Here is a 21119-nt window from a genome sequence, read left to right as displayed (position 1 = left end):
GGGTTTGTAAACTAGAAAGAGGAGAGCTGCTGAGGGTGGACCAGCCCCCAGGGGTTCGGCAGAGCCACAGTTCCACAGAGCTTACAAAATGAAGTTAATCCCTCCTTTTCCCAGGAAATAAGTTACAGAGACACGGGGGTGGGAGGGGTTATGGGCCAATGGAGAGGAAGAGTAGAGGGAATGTCCTTAATAAACTCCCCAATGGGAAGCAGTTTTACTTTCCCTCTGTCTCTCAGGGCACTAGACCAACCACTCACTGGGAAAACAAGTGTTGGTGCCAGGGCCTTCTGCGGACTCCAAGATCGCTTTCTCACAGACAGGTACTCGAATCCTTCTGTTTGCAGCCTGGGGGTCTTTCTGTACGTGCTCTGGGGGTTTGGGACTGTCTTAATAGGATCAGGTGACTGTGATTCACAAGTCACTGGGCCAGGATGTACCCACCTGGCTGGCTCACTTTTCTCTTCTCTGGCAGCTGGCTGTTCTCGGCCACGTTACTTTCCTTCTCAACTTAATTTATTAGAGCTATTTTGAGAAAGTTGCTGGGCAGGGGAGCCTGCGAAAAAGGAAAGTCAGCAAGGGGATATGCGGGTGCCTTCTACCCCCCAGGGACTTGAGCGGGGCTATGCTCTTCCAGCTTGCCCTGCCTCCACTGGTCTCTCCCTTGTCCCAGACCCTTCCCTCTGTCCTGGCAATCTGTTCCTTCTCAGCTAGCCCGCCTTTTGGGGAGGAAGCAGATTACCTAATGGCTGAGGAAATGCATGTACTGCTTGAGAAATAGAAATAACACACCTTAAACCTCATTGGAGGACCTTATATGATCCTGGAGCCAGAGCCCGTCAGAACTAGAGGAAACCACTGACAGCTGAGCCCCGCCATGTTGGCCCCACTCATGGGAGAACTGCCCAACGCCCTCCTGGGGAAAGCTGAATTTTATGGGCAGGTGGCCATGATTTGAACCACAGGAACTGATGCCCTGCCTATTGCTGACTGGACAGGAAAGGCAGATGTGCCAAGAGGCACGTTTCTAGGCTGGCTTAGCCCAGTGAGCTCCCCTGGTGCTAGAACGTGGATAACGATGACAGTGAGCACCTGGAATGACTGCATTTTCTCTCTCTGGAGTTTCAGCCTAAGACCTACAGAGAGAGGGGGTGGGGGAACGAAAGTAGAAAGACAAGCGGGAGAGCAACAGTGGTTGGGGAGGCTGACAGCTGAGAGAGAGGCTCAGTGGGCTCCTGCTGCTCAGCGGTAAGGAGTGGGGTGGGTTTTGGGCCCTCACCAACCCTTTCGTTCCCACGCTGGGTGCCTGTTTCAGGCTCCTGGATGTCTGCCTCCTGCATTTCCATGCCAGAGCTGCCTTTGTGCGATAACCTCTGTGGGTCTTTCTTTTCTCCAACTCAAAGGAGCTAATAAAGAATTCACATGGCCTGGTTTGCTGATGAGGGAGTTGAGGCTGGGAGGACATGGGTTGCCCCGCGCTGAACAAATCCAGGTTCCTTTTCGAGAAAGCCTGCTCTCAGAGGGTGAGGTTTCAGGCACAGGGGTTGGGGGGCGGGGTGATGACGGGCGGCGGGTGGGAAAGCAGTGCCAGAGGCAGGGAAGGGGAGACGAGAATTGGTTTCCAGTTAGAGGGGCAGGAGAGGGAAGAAGAGAGTTTCAGTTGTTCAGACTTTTGTCTTGTCATTGTAACTAAAAACCAGTTTGTAAAGAGCTGAGTTCTAAATTTGCCCCATGGGTCCTGTCCTCTCAGTGGCCACTCCTCAGGAGGTTTCTGGGAGTAGAGAGGGTATCTCCGCTCCTCTTGTCTACCTTGCAAACCTGACCAGCCTTCCCTAGGCTGCGCCCACAGGAAAAGTGGCTTAGGAAGGGAGCCAAAGGAGTAGAAATCTCCCCCCAGATGCAAACCCATTTACCTGTAGTGTGCTCTAAAGGCAACTTCAGGCTGATGTCTAAAACTCCATCGAGACCTTGTTGCCCAATACTCCAACATCTACCAGAAAAAGAGTTTATGGGGGGCTCTCTTTATCCCATGAGAACTGCTGATGGGAAAGACCTTATTTGGAGAAACTGTGGACCTAAGGAAGGAGTCCTCAGGGCCAGGCTTTGTACTGGATGGAAGAACACTTAACCGAGGTTTCTAGCTCACACTCTCTCCTCCCAGGCCCATGGACCCAGTACGGATCGCGGTTGTGGGGGCAGGCGTGGTGGGGCTCTCTACCGCCCTGTGCGTTTCCAAGCTGGTCCCGGGATGCTCCATTACAGTCATATCAGATAAGTTCTCTCCTGATACCACGAGCGATGTGGCAGCCGGCATGCTTATCCCTCATGTCTATGCAGGTAAGAGAGGGATTTTAGCTCCTCTGTCAGATATGATCGACGTTAGGAGGCTCTGAGTGGAATTCTGTGGACAAGGACAGCTGGATGTGCATGTCCCTATAATGCTCAATTTTAACATCTTATTGGTTCCTCTGTTAGGAATTTTTGAGTTACACTGCAGGACAAACATAACCTCCAAGTCTTAGCAGCTTAAAAAACAAAGCTTTGTCTCTGGCTCAAACTGTGTCTACTGAGCATCAACAAGGGCTCTGCTCATCACCTCGGGACCTAAGTGGCTGGGTAGCTGCTGTCTTGGATGTCGTCAGAACCTGTGTCCGGGGGGAGGCAGTTTTGCGGGGGGCAGGGTCTCACCCTAGCAATGAAAGGCTCTGGACAGGAAGCAACTTTCATCCCTTCTGATGATAGGTCATGGGCCAGCACTAGTCACCTGCTCCCACCTCTCTGACGGTGGCCAGGAAGTCCAATTCTCTAAGGCTCCCAGGAAGTAGCCAGCCAGAAGTATTTGAAGAAGAGTACTCATGACTACCACAACTGGTAACTCCAAGGCTTATTTGTAACGGGACTAAAACTATCCCCAGTTCTTGTTCCTCTTCCTCTTCTTCAATTTATTTATTTGACAGAGAGACAGTGAGAGAAGGAACACTGCCCCTAAAACTACCCTCGCTTCTGAGCCAGTATACAAACAGTCCGTTGTATGTATTCAGGCCTACAGATGCCTTGATTTTTTAAAAACACATTCACATATCCTTTCCATTCTGTATTCTCCACATGAAATAGAAGGAGAAGGGAAACAGCATTAAATAAAAACCAAAATCATTTTGCAGCCAATGACGTTTATACTCACCATCTCCACTTCCTCATTTCTACCCCACCCCCCCCTTTAATTTTAGCTTTTATTTATTTATTTTTTGTAAAATCAGAGTTACACGTGCATGGGAATACGCTTAGGAACCTGGAGCGTTTTGCAGAATGCGAGTTCACACTTTCTGAGCACCTTTCCTGTCACCAGAGTTCTTGTGTCCATTGTCCTGGAGCTCCTTGGCTTGCACCAGGCCCGGGGGAGCGGTCAGAAGGCTGAATGGGAGTCTGGAATCATCGGTAGAGGAGGCTCATCTAAGAGTCCATGCGGGCCGTGGAGGCCCGAGCTTACCCCTTGGCTGGGTGGTTGGGGGCCCCTGGATCAGAGGGCGCTTCTCCCTGGTGCTTCCGGATAAGGACCTCAGTCTTCTCTTTGCGCTTCTTTCAGACCAGCCCCAGCGATACTTCTGTGCTTAGAAATGTCAGTTCCATCTGGGAACCACATTGGTCCTATGGGGTTGCTGGGGGATTAATGACTTCCTACATGGAAAGCGGTTAGAACAGCACCCGGAAGTGCTGTAGCAACGGTCGCCATTATTACCACTGCACCAGCTACAGTTTTCTCTTACCAGCCCTTGAACGTGACTTAGATCACCAGGCTGGCCTGTGTTGTCCGCCACTGAACTGGAATCGGTCATTCTTTGGGGATGACTCCTACAGCATGTGAGGTGCAGCCACTGTTTTGTTGTTAAGGTTTGAAATGGGATCAAGGAGATGCGTTTCAATACAGCCCCAGACACCAGCTTGGACTGTTGGGGTATAATCTGTGCAAGGCCTAGTTTAGCTCTTTTTACAGCTTATGATTCTTCTCTTATTTCCAAGCCAGTGGCCCAGGCTGCCGCTTTGGAAGACCGTGTTGAGTTCACATGGGCTGTGTTTAAAGAAGATGGCATAGATCTACTATTAAAGACATATTTATCGGCACTCTGACAAGAGAATTATAAATTATAATTATAGAATATAGAATAGAATTATAGAATAGAATTATAAAACTCTGCTACCTGGAATGGCCGCATTGACCTGGGGACTTTGGGGGAGTAGGATGTCTCTGCAGGCCTTTTCATCTCTACCGTGAACTCTAGGGACATCTCTCCAAGCAGAGCCTATCCAGCGTCCTCTCTGCCTCAGTTCCCTAGCCTCCTCTGTGGCTCCTGCCATAGCGGCCCCTCAGGATTATTGTTCCCCAGTCCCTAGCCTGACCTTGGATTCTCCCTCATAACCTTCCCTAGGGATCAGATGTCCCAATTTTTCACCCCGTTTGGATTTGGCAGCACCCCCAGATTGTGCTTGCTCTCTATGCCTACACTGGACCCTATTATTTTGGAGCTTGAACCATGACCCTTATTTCTTCTCTGTTAGGATCTGGGTCCAGTCTCTTGTGTTCCTGGCAGGGACGATGCCTGGCTGACAGGGAGCACTGATCCACAGGACTCTGCCAGAGAGGTGGTGCCTCGTGTGCTCCCTGCATGCCCTATTGACCTGGGGAACGCTACCCTAAGCTATCACGTGATTCCAGGGAGTGGAGGGGGATGGAGGATATGGCAGCCTAGGACGGGCTGCAGCAAGTCCTTCCTGAGGAGCTCAGCTCCATAATGCTGACCTTGTCTCCTTGCATCAGAGTGTAAGGACCCTGGGCTTCCTATTGATGTGTAGTCTGTTCGCTGTTCTGGTTGCCTTGGGCCCCACAGATTTTTCCCTTATTACCCACCATGTTTTCAGACCCCAGGAAAGAGGTTCTAGGTTCTTTCTTCTATTGTCTCAACTGTGTGGCCATCTGGGTATACCTCCCTCAGCCTGAACTAACTTCTGCAGATTGGCTATGGACCTCTCAAGGTCTGGAATATATCTAGGGCCAAAGACCACCTTCCAGATGGCTCCTATGTCAGATTTTGTTCTGATCGGCCAATTTACCCTCTGATGATTAATCTTTACATGAACAGGAGTCAATGGCTGGTGTCAACATTCGATACTCTGGTTGCTGATGGACTCTCTACCCCAATGTGGTGCCTTATCTAAATGTTCCTCCCTGCCTCTGTATTTTCTCCCAGTGTCTAGGAAGGGGCTAGTTGGAAGCATGGTCATCATCACCACTTCCTTTCTGTTCTGCTTTGCTTTCCCCCGTTGTTACAGACACACCCATTACCAAGCAGAAGCAGTGGTTTAGAGAGACATTTGACCACCTCTTTGCAATTGCCAATTCTGCAGAAGCTGAAGATGCTGGTGTTCACCTGGTATCTGGGTAAGAGAGGAAATCTGGAGTTATTTTAGAATTTAGAATGATCTTAGCGGACTTGAGAATTCATCATGAAATATTGTTGAGCATCTACTGAGTGGAGGGCTGAACTGGATGTGGGAGGATTTTGAAGAACATTCTAGGCTTTACTCCCAAGAACTCAAGAAAGACAAGTTATTAGTACATTAATCATATATTATATATTAGTATATATAGTATTAGACTTCTAAAAAATAGATTTTTAAAATTTATTTTTAGAGTGAGAGAGGGTGAGTGACTGAGTAGGGGGAGGGACAGAGGCAAAAGGAGAGAGAGGATCCCAAGTAGACTCCGCACTGAGCACAGAGTTGAATGCCAGACCCGATCCCATGCCCCAGACCTGAAATCAAGAGTTGGTCGCCTAACCAACTGAGCCACCCAGGCCCCTTATAGTATTAGACTTTTAAACAACCATTACAGTTTCTTGTCACGAACACTACTTTGGGTTTCCTCAGGGATTATGCAGTGATTTGCAAATATGTCTAAAAAAAACTTGGGTGCCTGGGTGGCTCAGTCATTGGGCATCTGCCTTTGGCTCAGGTCATGATCCCGGAGTCCTGGGATTGAGTCTCACATCGGGCTCCCTCCTCTGCAGGGAGCCTGCTTCTTACTCTCCCACTCCCTCTGCTGTGTTCTCCCTCTCGCTGTGTCTCTCTCTGTCAAATAAATAAATAAAATCTTAAAAAAAAAAAAAAAAAACTTATAGCAAGTAAATACTGAACTTGGGCTTGTGGGGATCATGTGGCTGATGGAAAGCCAACAGGTGTGATATTGGAGAATGAGATGTCCCAAAAAAGGATATATTGTGGGTAACTAAAGTTACCCACAATATTTTAAAGTGGCATTTAGGAGGCATATTTTTGAAATGGTTAGGACATTTCTATTTTATTTTATTTTATTTTAGAGAGAGAGAGTGCATGAACAGTGTTGGGTGGGTTGGGGAGGGGCAGAGAGAGAGTGTGAGAGAGAGAATCTTAAGCAGCCTCTTAAGCAGCCAAGTGAAGATAAGGGCACAAATGTCTGGAACATCTTTAGCATAAGTGTGTAGCCTTGTTCATTATTCATCTATGTATTTCTTCAAAACAATTTCTTCAGCATTCACCAGTATAGGCACTCTCTTCAGTATTAGTGACAGAATAAGGAGCCATTTAATACACACTGCTTGGCGTATAGTAAACGCTCAATAAATGTATGTTGAATGAATTATTGAGAAAAAAAGACACAGTCCTGCCCTCCTATAGCTTATGGTCTGTCCTAAGTCTAACTAATTGCAAATAAGACCCGAGTTACCAAGGGAAGAATATAGGGTACTATGGAAGTGTATCACTGAAGAATAAACTTGCTCTGGGAAGTTTGAGAAGCCACCTGGAACAGAGTGATGTTTCAACAGAGACCATCTGGATGAGTGTAGGTTAGTCTGGTGACACTGCAGAAGTGAAGGGAGCGGGGCAGAGACAGGGTCAGGATCACAAGGGGCGCCATTCCAGGTAGAAGGAACAGCATTCACATAGACCTGAGTCTAGCACAACTGTGGTGTGTTGAAGGGACTGAAAAACCACCAGAGTAATGGGAATCCATTGAGATTTTACACATTGAAATGTTTATCATGTTTATGTGTGAAAACTATACCACCTGTAGTATGGAGAACAGATGCATGGAGAGAGAGACAGTGGTACAACCCTTTAGGTGTTGACCATGGGGACAGAGAATAGATGGATTTGAGAAATGCTGAGAAAGAGAGTTGATGGGACTTGAGACTTGGCAGTTGATGGCATGTGGATGGGGGGAGAGAGAAAGTCAACATGGGTCTTGGTCTGGTTGTGGAGCTCAGGAGAGAAGAGAGGGCTGGAGCTGTAGCCCCCTGAGCGTCTGGCGTGTAGACGATGGTGAAGATATGAAGGGGCCATCTAGCCGAGGGAGAGTGTGCAGAATGAGACAGCAAGAAGGCCCAGCATGGAGCCCTGCAGCAAATAGTGTTCACACCTTCCCCGGGTGCCCCTTTGAATGAACTACTTAGAGACGTATTAATTCTGACGTGTGAATGACCACATCATGAGCAACTATGTACAGCACTCAAGTGATTTTCCTTGCTATTTTAGAGTAGCCATGATTTACAACCCTTATATCTATTGATGAAAACAACCCAAGACTTGCAAATCCAAACACATGCCTAGCAGCTCTTAGTAGCATTCTTGCCAGCTTGTTAACAACCAGTATCATTCCAGCCTCATCCACCCTGGTTGTGCTGGTGGCCCGACGGTAACCGGGCTCCTCCTGACGACTCAGCATGAGGGGATGACCCACAACTTACCCCATAATTCACACTCAGCCTCCCGTTCACCCATCATGGCTCGCTCCAATTTAGATATTTTGTTCGGAATGGAGGGCAACCTTTAAGCTTCTGATAGATGCTTGCAACTTATGTACAATGTACTACAAGACACCAAAACTTTTCCTCAAAAGTGCATAGTCACAAGTCAATGATGAAAGTCTGAGAGGAGCTTTTTAGAAAAAAAGAGTTAAGTCCAATTTTTAAAACACAACTTTTTAAACTTCTTATTCCCCCCTAGTCATGAACATTTCAAACATAACTGCTGAATTATCCGAACCCAAGAGAATGGAAGGGTAGATCTTTTTCTTTTTAGGGGGATAGGAAGTATGTTTTTATATTTATGTATTTATTTTTAAATATTTTGTTTATTTATTTGAGAGAGAGCACAAGCAGGGGAGAGGGGTAGAAGGGGAAACAGACTCCCTGCTGAGCAGGGAGCCCGATGTGGGGCTCGATCCCAGGACCCTGGGATCATGATCAGAGCTGACTGAACCACCCAGGTGCCCCAGGAAGTGTGTTTTTTAAAATGCTTTAGAGAATGTCATGTGGGGGTTCATGGGAAACATATTTCACAAAATTTCAGGAAATTTTTCCACTTACGTGTTTCAGTTGGCAAATATTTCGGAGCGTTCCTACGGAGGAAGTGCCATTCTGGGCTGATGTGGTTCTGGGGTTTCGAAAGATGACTGAGGCTGAACTGAAGAAATTCCCCCAACATGTGTTCGGTCACGCTTTCATGACTCTGAAATGTGAAAGCCCTACTTACCTCCCGTGGTTGGAGAAGAGGTCAGTTGAAATGGCTCCTTGCTGCTTCCTTTATCTGTCCTAGCCATAAATAATTTCATAGCTTCTCATACAATAGATAGGAAAAATTCCCTGTTGGGCCCCCCGAGTTCTTCTGCCGTGTGTCCTGTTCGCTGCTCACAATGGCCGGGGCTGGGTCAAACGATCCGAAGACGGTGTGTGCGTCACGAGCAGTAAGGGACACTACGCTGCTAGTAACACATTCATCTTCTTCTAGCTTATGATGCCTGATTCTTCATTCTTCTTCAGGCTGTATGATTTATTGGTCCCCTGCCCACCAGTAAGTAAAACCCACTCACTGACATAGCATCTGAGATTTCCTCATTTGTAAAATGGAAACATTTGGAGAGTAGCTTCCGGCTATAGAATTAAATGATTTGCTCCAGTTCTTTAGATGGAGAATCTTAAGCTTATTATAAATTGTTTTTGAAATTTTTGTTCTCATTAGTGATGAAGAAAATCACTCTCTTATTCTCTCTGTCATAATTAAGACCTCTACCCTGAGAGGTCTTATCTTATCTAGATTAGGTAATTGCTTCCTTACCAAGTTCAGTCCAGAATACCTTGAACTTGCATTTTGGCTTGGTTTTCAGGACTTCCTGATGCCACTTAGGAAATACATCAAGAGCTTCATTATTTGAGACGCATCAATAAATCGCCCTTAGTTTAGTCTGGAAATTGTAAGTGTATCGAGGGTTGTGAAACATTGGCCTTTTCAGTCCCCAAATCTGTATATATGGTAGATAAGTAGGGACAAGGTAAATTATTGTGTAAACGTTGGAAAAATGACTCAAGATAAGCAGTGGCAATGATGATCTGGTCCCAGGTGTGGTCTATAGGATAATTGATTCCCACATTCATGAATCCCACAATTTTGTGTTCAACATCTGTGTCTGAACCTGGCACTGTGTTAGAAGCCATTCCAAAAAAAAAAAAAAAAGGATAAAATATGATCACTTTTCTTAAGGAATTCAGAGTCTGACGGGGTTGATGGTATGCATGTATGTGTGTATGTGGGTGCCCATGTGTGTTTATACATATTAATTAACAATTATAGTAACTCACATGGTAAAGGGTGTACAGATTTTGAGGGTAGGTTGGGAGCACAGAGGAGGGAACTTGTCTGTTAGCCTCATGTCAGCATCACAGTACATTTTTGCAGCTTTATAAGTGCTCTTCTCATTTTTACCTATTAGCAATTTATATGGGACATTTTCCTTTGTAAGTTCCAGTTTTCATTAAACCCACCCTTTCATGCCTTGTTCACTGGGCTTTAAACCATGTTTGCATGCCATCAGCCAATAAATGAACATTTTGGGCCATCACGTGATCAAGTTGCCCATCTGTCAACAGTCAAGTTTCAGCAACATCACCATCTTTCCTTCCGTGGCATTGTTGTACAGATTTCATTTTTGTCCTTATATTACAAAAATGACTGGAAATAGGAAATTGGAAGTGTTAATGCCAGTAATTTGATTTGAAGGTATCATCTGCTTTATCTTAATCACATTCAGATAAAGGGGAAATTATTGGGCATGCCACAAGGGGCAGAGCTTTACTGTCATTATGGTACATAATTTTGTTTGATTATGATAAAAAAATGGAAGAACGTATATAAAACATTGAGTCTAAGAAGTGAGGTGTCATTAGAGAGTTTTATAATTTGGAGCTGAAGTTTCATGATTACACCCGTGTCTGTTGTTTGGCTCCCTGGTCCTGGACTTCTTTTCTCCATGTTCAGGAAGGTCAATAGAAAACCTGACTGGATTCCTGTGGTCTTCAGCAGATCAGGCAGAAGCAGGGAAGGGAGAGTCCCTCAGAGTGTTGGTTCCCCAGCACAGAGACTGGCAAGGGCTGGCTTCTCTGTGTGGAAATGGCAGGGGCCAGGGATGGTAAAGGACACAGAGATAAAGGAAGTGGATGAACTCATACAACCCTTTGCCCAGACTCCTAACAGTTTCTTTGTCATTTTCACTCTCTCATGCATATCTATATGCAGATATATAATACACACACACACACACATACACACACACACACACACACACACACGCACGTGTTTTTCCCAGAACCGTTTAAGAGTGCATTGTACACGTGATACCCCATGATTTCTAAATATTGCTGTGTAGGAACAAGGATATTCTTACATAAACAGTACTATGATAAAAATCTAGATATTTATGTTGATACTGTAATCTATGGACCTCATTCATACGTTGCCCCCAGAAGGACCCAATAAGGTTGTTTATATAGAGACACCTGGTCTCCAATCCAATCCATGGCCACACTTACATTTACTTGTCATGTCTCTTCAGTCTGTAGTCTATCTCTGTCCCTTGTGACCTTTATGACCTTTATAACTTTGAAGAGTACAAACCAGACCAGCTGCATTTTAGACGGTCTCTCACTTGGGGTTTGTCAGAGATTTCTTCATGATCAAATTGAGATTGTATGTTTTTGGTGGAGCCCCACAGAAGGAATGTTGACTCCTTAGCAGGTCATATTAGGAAGCAAATGGTGTCGGTCTGTTCCCTTCTGGGGACGTTAACTCTGATCACCTGGCCTGCCAGTTATCTCCAGTGTGAAGTCACTAAATTTTCCCTTTGTGATTACTAAGTGCTTTGTCAAGGTACACCTGAGGTTGTAAGTACCTTTCTCCTCATCAGACTTGTGCATACTCGCTTTAGCTCTCATTCATGATTCTTGACTTGATTACTACTATAATGTTTGCCAAGTGATCATTTCATTTTTTAAAAGATTTCATTTATTTACTCGAGGCAGGAGGAACTAGAGGGGAAAGCAGGGGGGTGTGGAGAGGGAAGGGGAAAGAATCTTAAGCAGGCTCCCTGGATGCAGGGCTTGATCTCACGACCCCTGGGATCATGACCTGAGCTGAATGAAACCAAGAGTCAGAGGCCTAATGGACTGAGCCACCCCAGGTGCCCTGCCAAGTGATAAATTTCCAACTCCTTCCATATTTAGTTTGCTTTCTCCTATAAGGAAAAACTTTTCCCCCCTATATTTATTCAGTTACTTATTTATGTCAGTATGGGCTCGGGGATTCCTATTTTATTCAATGAATTATAATCTATTACTCTTATTATTTATTTTGATGTTCAAATGGCCCAAGATTTGGCCAGTGAGAGCCCTTCAAGCAGCTCTTATGTCTTCTTGACATTTCTGCATCTCTCTCTCTCTCTTTAGCACTTTCTTACTTTCAGGCACAACAACATTCCACACACTCCAATTTTGAGAAGAAAAACGATTTCTTTTCATGAACATTTCTTTCCATCTTTTCCTTAAAACCAACCTGATGCAATGCTACATTTTAAATTTATATATTCAATGCAGAAATAAACTGCCTTTACTCTGTCTCCCTTTTACTTCCCTTTGTACCCTGGAGTTTCCTTCTGTTGTGATTTTGGAATGTAGAGAACACACCCAACATCCGACCTTCCTCTACCACATCCAGCCTGGGACAAGAATACATATAGGAGCCCATACGGTATGTGTATGTATTTAAATGTTCCAAATCAAGCTAACAAACCATTAAATAAAATATCATTTATCCCTTTATTTTAACAACTAATGTGCAACCACCCAAATGTCAAGTTTACATATAGCCATCTTGGATTCTCGGAGTGCTGCACAGTAACATGGTGGCAGGGGACACTAGGTGCATGCCAGGAGACACCCTAGTCCCTATTTTCAAGCTCACTTTGCCCCAATAGCTGTCCTTTGGCTACCCCTTGGGCAAGGGTGCATGAAGTTACATGATCTGCCTCTCAGAGGAAGACGATACAGGCCCTGGACATAGGGGGAAAATATGGGGATCATGGGTTCCCAGCTCATGGACTGGATGTGAAGGAGGGGGGCTCTCGCTAGGTCCGTCCCTTGGCCCCACATTCTAATTTCTCATGCACAGCTGGAGAAGATCCAGAGTGGGGTCTTCTAAGCGGCCCAGTGGAAGGGAGGCACAGCTCAGATTAGCCAGGGTGAGTACCAAGTCCTAGAAAGAGTCTTGAGCTTATGGTAATCACGTGTGTGTATGTGTATGTGTGTGTGTGCATGTCCGTGTAGTTTCTCCTAACATTTCAATGAAGCATTGGATATAAAGTCTAGACAGAAAACCTAAACAGAAATTCTTCCTGGAAGAGAGGGCACAATGCTTCATTTTGTTTTAAGAGATGAATAGTCAATAAGGCCCTTGGAAGATGAGGAGTTTTGGGGGGCAGAGGAAGCATGAGGGCCCGGGCTACCTGAACAGGTGACATTGCTATGGGAGGGGGCCAGGGCAGGGAAGCCAACGTCACCCACAGTATATGTGTCTCTTCTCTGAGGAGTCTTCCTAAGCCTCCCCGTTGGCCTGGGGCTGCCCTGGGCAGTGGGAAGCTTCCCCCTCTGTGGGGGAGGGGCACCCCCAGGCTGACAGTGAGGGAGGGCCAATCCCCAGTGTGGCCCCTATCCCAGCTGCCCTCCCAGTCTGGCTAAGAATAAATGTCAGCTCTGGGAGCCACCCCCAACCACTTTCCTACGGAAACAAATATTACCTGAATGATTTGTTCTACCTGCTTCTAAAGTATCACCTTATGGAAAACAGGCCCCTTATTTCCAAAATAACCTTATTTTCAGGACTAATCTCTAACTGTGGGATGAAGACCTGGGGGAAATCCTGCTACTTTCTCATTAGCCGGAAGCCTGCTGTCAGCATTTCAGTCTACTTAAAATAACCTGGAGTCAAGTGGTACTGTGTGCCTGTGGGAGCCACCTCCTGAGAGCAGTGCCATTGGCCTGATGACCAGTCAGCTAGGGTTCATGCCTTGGAGCACGCTACTTCCTGTCTGTTTTTAGGCGACAGAGTTAGGGAGAAGAGGCTTGAAGGGCTGCTCTTTCCCCACCTTGAGTCCTGGGGAGGTCTTTGTCAGTCCGTTTGTTTGATATACATGTCCGCCATGATAGTGGGCTGGGACATGGGTGCTTCAGACAAAGAGTACACACACCCTTGTCCCACCAACCCCCCTTCCATCTTTTCAACACTGTCTTGTGCCCCTGATACCTTCCTCTTCCTCCTACTCCCTGCCCACCACCCAAGCGAGGTCTACACAGACAGTATACAGGGCCTCCTCTCTGTGGACATTAGCTGTCTTCTTCTCTTCCCTCAGGGCCTGACATCTGGTGGGAAAGCCAACATGGAAGAGGAAGAGAGCCACATGTCTCCTCTCCTCCTAAGGGAGGCTTTGTAGGGCAGGGACTCCTCCATGCCCAAGGCAAGCCTATCAGGCAAGGATTTCAAGCCAAGTGAGAGGCAGAGTGGCATTGTCCTGAGGGGGTGGGACCCATGGGGCTCACTCTGTGGGCTGCACCTGCTCTTCTCCACCAGGGCGAACCCAGCTGGGAAGCCACACAATCTTTGCTTGTTCCTCACACCCAGGGTCCGTTGTGTTGCCTCCTACACCCCTTCCACACAATGTGAGTGTTCAGCCTACAGTGTTCTGACTCAAAAACAGGCTTTTCATTCAGCAAGCCACACAAAAATGTCTCCAACCTCAGTTCTAACCTTCTGAAATAATATAAACTTCCAGAAAAGACCTCCCCCCAAAATGTTTTTAACCACAATTGAGATCTTTAGCTTTTTTCAAAGAACAGAAGGGATCATCTCCCTCTCAAAAAAGAAAAAAAAAAAAAAAGTGATGCCCAACGATAACCAGAACAAGAAAAAGAACAAAAACCCCTCAGAGGTTTAATCAGCCCGGATCATGTTTTATATCCTCAGCCGGTGGAGTCATATTCTGCTGCTTTTCACTTGCGCCGTCCAGGAAATGAATCATAGAGGCAGTAAGTCAACCGAGCCTGTCTCTTTGCCAGACATCCTACCTAAATATATCATCCTGGCTGGATCAGAATCATCCTGCCTGTGACAACATCCGGAAAGCTGGATGCCTCATTTCTGTGCTAGGGACCCTGTAACTTCGGTGCATTGCTTTCTTTCAGAAGCCATGCTTTATACTGTGGCCCTGATAAGGTCTGCACTGACCAGAGCACTGATCATACTAAGCTGCTCTCTGTATTTCCTTTCCACTGGTACAACAATGCCTCACAGTTACTTTCCCTGTCTCCCATCTCCTATAGCTTCTGTTCTCCCATGTGGCCTCACTCACAGCAGTGCCTCAAAAAACAAACAAACAAAAATACAAACCCCCCCCCCCCAAAACTCATGTGGCTCCCTTAGGAGTTGGACAGAAATATGGATCGTACATCAGGAACATGACAGATTGACTCTGTGCAGTGTTGTAGCCTTAGAGGTTCCCCCTGGGGCTTCAGTAGCTATCCCAAGGCAGCTCCACGGGTGACCTGTTCCTTGAAACTCCACCCACTGGTCTGACTCGGGGTGCCCAGGGGCTCCCCTCCAGGGCCACCCAGCCCATAGAAACCCTGAGCCTCATCCACACAAGGAACCAGAGAACGCTGTGTCCCTGAATGGAACTGAGAGACGTTCAATGAACTTGAATACAAGTTCATGGAGTGGTCAGAGCAGGGATGGATATTTTGAGAAGTGGGAAATAGAAAGCAGTTGATTTTATTAGAATATGCATTAGATTTATTAGAACATGCAAATAGGAAATAACTGAGGAATATGGCCATCAGATGAGATTATGTTGCCAGAACAAAATTAGACTTTATATAATATGCAAGAAATCCCATGTATTCTTCACCCAGATTCCCCAACTCTTAAACTTACCATATTTGCTTTATCCTTTTCTCTCCAAATATGTGTCTTTTTTTCTGAACCATTTGAGAGTAAGCTGCAGATGTGATGCCCCATTGCCCCCCAAATACTGAATATGTATTTCTTAAACCCAAGGCCATTCTCTTATATAACTAAGGTCAGAATTAGGGCATTAAATTAACATGGGTACATTTCTGAAATCTACAGACCTTATTCAGATTTTTTCAATTGTCCCAATAATATACATTATAGCAACAGAAAATCCAGGATCATATATCATATGTTGCAAAAACAAATATATATATTTGTTTTATATATTTATATCTATGTATATATATGTGTCTGTGTGTATATATGATATATACATTCATTAGAAGCAAGTGACTAGGTTCAGCCAACATTCAAGGGGAGGGGAATTAGGCTTCACCTTGGAAGGGTTCAAAGAATTTGTGGATATATTTTGAAAATATCACCATTGACCTTCTGAATACAAATTATTTACCACATGCAAAATATGCACATATATATGTACATGTATATATGTATATTTAAAATCTAAGTATTATAAGCTATTTTAGGTATAGCCCATTCAGTGTCAAAGCAGCCTCATCCCTCCTACTAGAGCTCACAGAGCCCTGTCTTTCCCTGTGTCCCCTTTTCCCCAGGGGGTCTCCACACTGAGCCCCCACCTCCCTATTTCTTTTTTTTTTTTTACTCTTTTTTTTTTTTTTTAGATTTTATTTATTTGACAGAGAGAGAGAGAGAGCACAAGTAGGCAGAGTGGCAGGCAGAGGGAGAGAGTGAAGCAGGCTTCCCACTAAGCAGGGAACCCAAAGCAGGGCTCAATCCCAAGACCCAGGGATCATGACCTGATCCAAAGGCAGATGCCCAATGGACTGAGACACCCAGGCACCCCACTCACCTCCTTATTTCATGCTGCCCAGGATTATTCCTCTCTTACATGGCTTAGTCTGTGCTGTGTGATGGGAGTTGGGGTACAGGGATGCCTCTAGTCCTATGAGAAGGGAGAGGATGAGGGGACTCCCCTTTGCTTCTGGGATGTGGAGTGTGTGTGTGTGTGTGTATGTATGTATAAAGAAGTGCTTCGTGGAACTCCATCACTCTCAGGGCCACACCTGCTCAATTTCCCTCTTGCTGAACACCCCCCCACACACACACCCCAATTTTATGCATCAGGCTGACATGGTCTTTCAGAGGGCTGACTTTTAGGCTTGGTGAAAATGGGCACTCTTGGTTTTAACGTGATGACCAGGAGACACTGGTCTGGCGCTATTTAGTGAACTCAACTTCTTGAGTTTCCCGTCCCCACATTTCCTCAGGGGAGGTTGGGACAACGCATTCTCCCTATCTAGAATGAGGTCTTGCTCAGTTGCAGGAAACCTTATGGGGAAAGTCACCAAGCTTATACCCCCAACCATGTCATTCAAAACCCTCAGAATAAAATAACTACTTCATATGGTTGTACAAGTGCTTGGTCAACCAACATGCAGTTTCCGGTATGGTTTCCTCCTACACCCTGCTGCCCACCGACACGTTGCCCGTGGGATAACAAGAGTGAATGGGCATCACACGAAGTTGTATTGCAACAGTGCAAGGAAGAGAGGTCCCTGGCCCATTCAGTAAGTTCCCTCCTGGGGTCAAGGCCAGGGAGGCACTCAGTACCCCAAGCCTGCTATGGGGGAAGAAGGGGATGATGGGGGATGAGGGGGTGTTTCCAGTCGCTTTGATGATTTCAGAAGTCTCCAGGGAGAGAGTGGACTTTCATCAGTAGCAACCAGTGGGGGACCCTTGAGAAGGACATTTGCATTTGTTGAATTCATGCATAATATTTACAAAAACCCTGTGGACTTACAACATTCTTTTTTTTTTTTAAGATTTTATTTATTTGACAGACAGAGATCACAAGTAGGCAGAGAGACAGGCAGAGAGAGAGGAGGAAGCTGGCTCCCTGCTGAGCAGAGAGCCCGATGTGGGGCTTGATCCCAGGACCCTGGGATCATGTCCTGAGCCGAAGACAGAGGCTTTAACCCACTGAGCCACCCAGGTGCCCCGACTTACAATATTCTTATCCTTAGGTGACAGTTGAGGAAACAAGTTCAGTTCAGTCAAGTCCTCAGGCTGGTAAAATTCTTTTATTTCTCTGAATTAGGAGAATAACTCTGAGTTTTAATTAGAAGAGTTGGAACCCAGAGCACAGTGTTAACTAGCAACATGTGGAATCCACAATCTGTTAAAAGCAAAACCAAGATAATGTTCAAATAATAATCAATGTAAAACATTTTCTGAAGACCAAATGTCATTCTTACAGGCTATTAAACCATTGAATGTGAGTGATAGATGGGTGTGGGGAGCAGGCAAACCTGGATTGCATTTTAGAGTAGCATAGCAGCTATGGGGGTGGGTGGGGTTCGATCCCAGGACCCTGAGGTCACAACCCCAGTGGAAACCAGGAGTCCCACACCCAACCTACTGAGCCACCCAGGTGCCCCCAGCCATTTCTTTTTGTTATGGATGTACTTGGTCCAAAATATCGTTATCAACAGCAAATGTCAGTCCATCAGCTGCAAATACTTTGCATTTGTCTCATGCAAACATTCCTGTGGTAGTCATAAAATGGGGGGTGTGACTCCTGTTCCAAACATCTAGTTAGGGAGACCAGAACAATGCAAAGGAACATACACGAGTTCACAACACGAGACAACATGTCTCAGGCTTCAAATTTAGGTTCTAAATAGAGGGCATAAAAAGAAAGTTTAGGGGATTTAAAATACAAATTGATTTAGTGTTTAGTGAGCAGCTAGTATGATAGAGGAACTTTATAAAACACCAAAAGGACAAGACATTTCTTTTGTTTTGAATCTTTGAAACAGGTTTCCATTTAGCTTCCAGTTTAGGAATCTCTAGTTTCCAAGGATGCGGGGCAGCTGATGGCTAGAATTTGGCCCGCTCGGACCCTGGCCACGGTGGTCTTGTCCGTCATTTCCCATGAGGGCTTGCACAGGAAGCCACTGAGCCTCCCCTAACAGTCTCTCTCATTCTTCCCAGGTTAAAAGGAAGTGGGGTCCCGATACTCAGCCGACGAATAGGAGACCTGTGGGAGCTCCATCCGTCCTTCGACATCGTGATCAACTGCTCAGGCCTTGGAAGCAGACAGCTAGCAGGAGACTCAAAGCTATTCCCCGTGCGTGGCCAAGTGCTCAGAGTTCAGGCTCCCTGGGTGAAGCATTTCATCCGGGATGGGAATGGGCTGACATATATTTATCCTGGCATAGCCAACGTAATCCTGGGAGGAACGAGGCAGAAAGGAGACTGGAATCTGTCCCCAGATGCCGAAATTAGCAGAGATATTTTTTCCCGTTGTTGTGCTCTTGAGCCATCCCTCCGTGGAGCCTGCGACATCAGGGAGAAGGTGGGCTTAAGGCCCTTCCGGCCAGGCTTGCGGCTGCAGACAGAGTTCCTAGCCCAGGATGGTAGGAGGCTGCCCGTGGTCCACCACTACGGCCACGGGAGCGGGGGCATCTCCGTGCACTGGGGCACTGCTCTGGAGGCTGCCAGGCTAGTGGGCGAGTGTGTCCGAGCCCTCAGGAGCCCCAAGTCAAAGCTGTAGGTCACATGCAAATGGCCCCGGAAACTATGATCAAAATACGATCTAAGCAGCACAACTGATTCCACTAACTTCTCCATTGCATGAAAGTTTAGTTAGTGGTATCCTTCTTTTCAAAATGAGAAATGATGCAATATGAAGCCTAGTAGCCTCAGGACTAGTTCTAACCTAATCTAGGACCGATGCAGAACTAGGCTGAAGTCCAGTACTAATGACATAGGGCACAAAACTATTTTTGTTAAAAATACTTGTGGGAGAGTAAGATTTCTTCTAGATCCAGTGTTCAAAGCTCTGTGCTAATTTACATGGATGCTGGGAACGATAAGGATTTTGACATCTTTTGGCTAATAAATCCACAGCGAGAGATGATGTATGGAAAACACTTAACTCACTGTTAGTTACGGAGCTGCCCATGTTTGCGGGCTGTGCTCAAGGGAGCATTATAATCCCTTTAAATAAAATACACAGTGATCACGCAACACAGGCTTATTACACTTAACAGAAGACAAAGCATGATTCCTCCAAGTACTAGTGGCAAGCTCTTCCTCCCCTCAGCTGATCATGGTGGTTAGAAGACAGGGATGGGGGCGCTGGGTGGCTCAGTGGGTTAAGCCTTTGCCTTTGGCTCAGGTCATGATCTCAGGGTCCTGGGATCAAGCCCCGCATCAAGCTTCCCCCTCTCACTCTGCCTGCCTCTCTGCCTACTTGTGATCTCTCTCTCTGTCAAATAAATAAATAAAATCTTAAAAAAAAAAAAAAAAGAAGACAGGGATGAAGTTGCCTATGGACAGGGCGTCAACTCAGTAACTGTCTGGGGTCAGTCCCCTAAGGGCGGTACTCTCCATTACCACAAGCACTGGCTCGTAGCGTGATTGACTTTGCCTAAGCGTTTTTGAAGATTGAGTAGCAAGCAGGTGCAGCCAAAGAGCTAATTTGCTGATTAGGATGGAACAGTCATTCCGAATAAAATATATCCAAAGAGTTTTCTGCAAGTTGTTAAAACAAAACAAAAAACCTACCGGGAATGAGGGAGAAATGTGTTATGGTAAAAATGAGTTTGGGAATCGCTGAAATAAATTGATCTAACCTGGTTTCCTGACTCAGGTTTACTCAGAGTTATTCTTTCCTGTGTATCGTGAATGCTCAGGAGGGTTTTGGCTTTAGTGAAGGGTGAAGAAGATGCCATTCACTGAGGTAAGGATGCTTTGCAGAACTAGCTGTAAGTTTAATTTTAGTTTTAGTTTTAATTTTGGCAGGAGATGGCTTGTGTTTACTGATAATAAGTTCTATTTTGGACATCCTGGGTTTGTGGCGGGGTGGGGGAGGGTGTGAGGTTGGAAATGAGGAGGTGGGAAAGAGAAGGCCCCCGGCATAGCTTCATTTTACTGTTTTGTTCCCTGAGTTTTTGCATAAGGTTTTTTAAAAAGAGAACGCTGGAAGAGAGAGAGAGAGAGAGAAGAGAATGAGAGAGACAGAGAGAAAAGCAGTGTACTAGATGCTCTTAATTTTCTTCTCGAATTAAAACTCCTCCCGTGAGCATCTTCCCCATAGGTTCCCACCAGGGGGTGGTATTGTATCAAATTCGGATAAATTGGGAAATCGAAAATTTAGAAATGACTAGAAATAAAAAAAAAATAAAAATAAATAAATGGACACCCGCTGTGTGGAGTGTGTGATTGTTCTCAGGTTTTGGAGTTTATATGCCCCGAACGTAATTGTTCTGCATAACGTATTTGAGAAACGTGCAAACTCAGAAAGGCTGACCCCACGTGCACGTGCCTGTCCTCATCACAGTCTGGGAGAAATACCAACTCGGGATCAAACGGCATTTTAAAGAGAGGGAATAAAACATTTAATGGTTACAGGGAAAATCCAGACGGCCGCTCAAAGTAGGAACGGTTCAGTTGTGTTTACAGTGGTTTGAAGTGCACTGGTTTGCCCCTTATGCCCATGGTTTAGATCTCGCAGCGTTTCCATTTTGGGGACGTAGGCTCACACTCTGTGCTGCTGTCTGTTTGCTACTCTAGGTCAGTCTGCTCCCCCCCCCCCCCCCGCCCCCAGTCCAATGGAAAGACTGAAAGATTGAAGGCTTCTAGATCATGGCTCCATGCCATGATTTCATGTTCACTGATTGCTAAATGTTTGCTCCCCATGTCTCTTAAAGGTT

The 21119-nt window shown here is 45.8% G+C and overlaps 1 protein-coding gene across 3 annotated transcripts; it reads left to right on the top strand.

Annotated features, from left to right (window-relative positions):
* Positions 1-229: 229 nt before the first annotated feature.
* Positions 230-20051, top strand: DDO (D-aspartate oxidase). Of its 3 annotated transcripts, none has more exons than XM_047734532.1 (5): positions 230-320; positions 2159-2334; positions 5323-5431; positions 8406-8582; positions 18394-20051. In XM_047734532.1, exons 2-5 carry the CDS (start codon positions 2163-2165, stop codon positions 18953-18955), a joined length of 1020 nt encoding a protein of 339 aa, XP_047590488.1. In that variant the 5' UTR covers positions 230-320; positions 2159-2162; the 3' UTR covers positions 18956-20051. The 3 variants fall into 3 exon arrangements, with proteins under 3 accessions (XP_047590488.1, XP_047590489.1, XP_047590487.1); XM_047734531.1 differs by lacking the exon at positions 230-320 and adding an exon at positions 1402-1520; XM_047734533.1 differs by lacking the exons at positions 230-320; positions 8406-8582 and adding an exon at positions 1401-1520.
* The last annotated feature ends 1068 nt before the right edge of the window (positions 20052-21119 follow it).

The sequence above is a fragment of the Lutra lutra genome, chromosome 6, assembly GCF_902655055.1.
Source record: "Lutra lutra chromosome 6, mLutLut1.2, whole genome shotgun sequence".
Classification (NCBI taxonomy): domain Eukaryota; kingdom Metazoa; phylum Chordata; class Mammalia; order Carnivora; family Mustelidae; genus Lutra; species Lutra lutra.
This window is presented reverse-complemented; position numbering and strand designations above follow the sequence as displayed.

Coding starts and splice junctions, on each gene's coding strand:
- DDO (XM_047734532.1), top strand. CDS start 2,163: ATGGACCCAGTACGGATCGCGGTTGTGGGGGCAGGCGTGGTGGGGCTC. Junction 2,335..5,322: donor TATCCCTCATGTCTATGCAG/GTAAGAGAGGGA, acceptor CCGTTGTTACAG/ACACACCCATTACCAAGCAG. Junction 5,432..8,405: donor GGTGTTCACCTGGTATCTGG/GTAAGAGAGGAA, acceptor TACGTGTTTCAG/TTGGCAAATATTTCGGAGCG.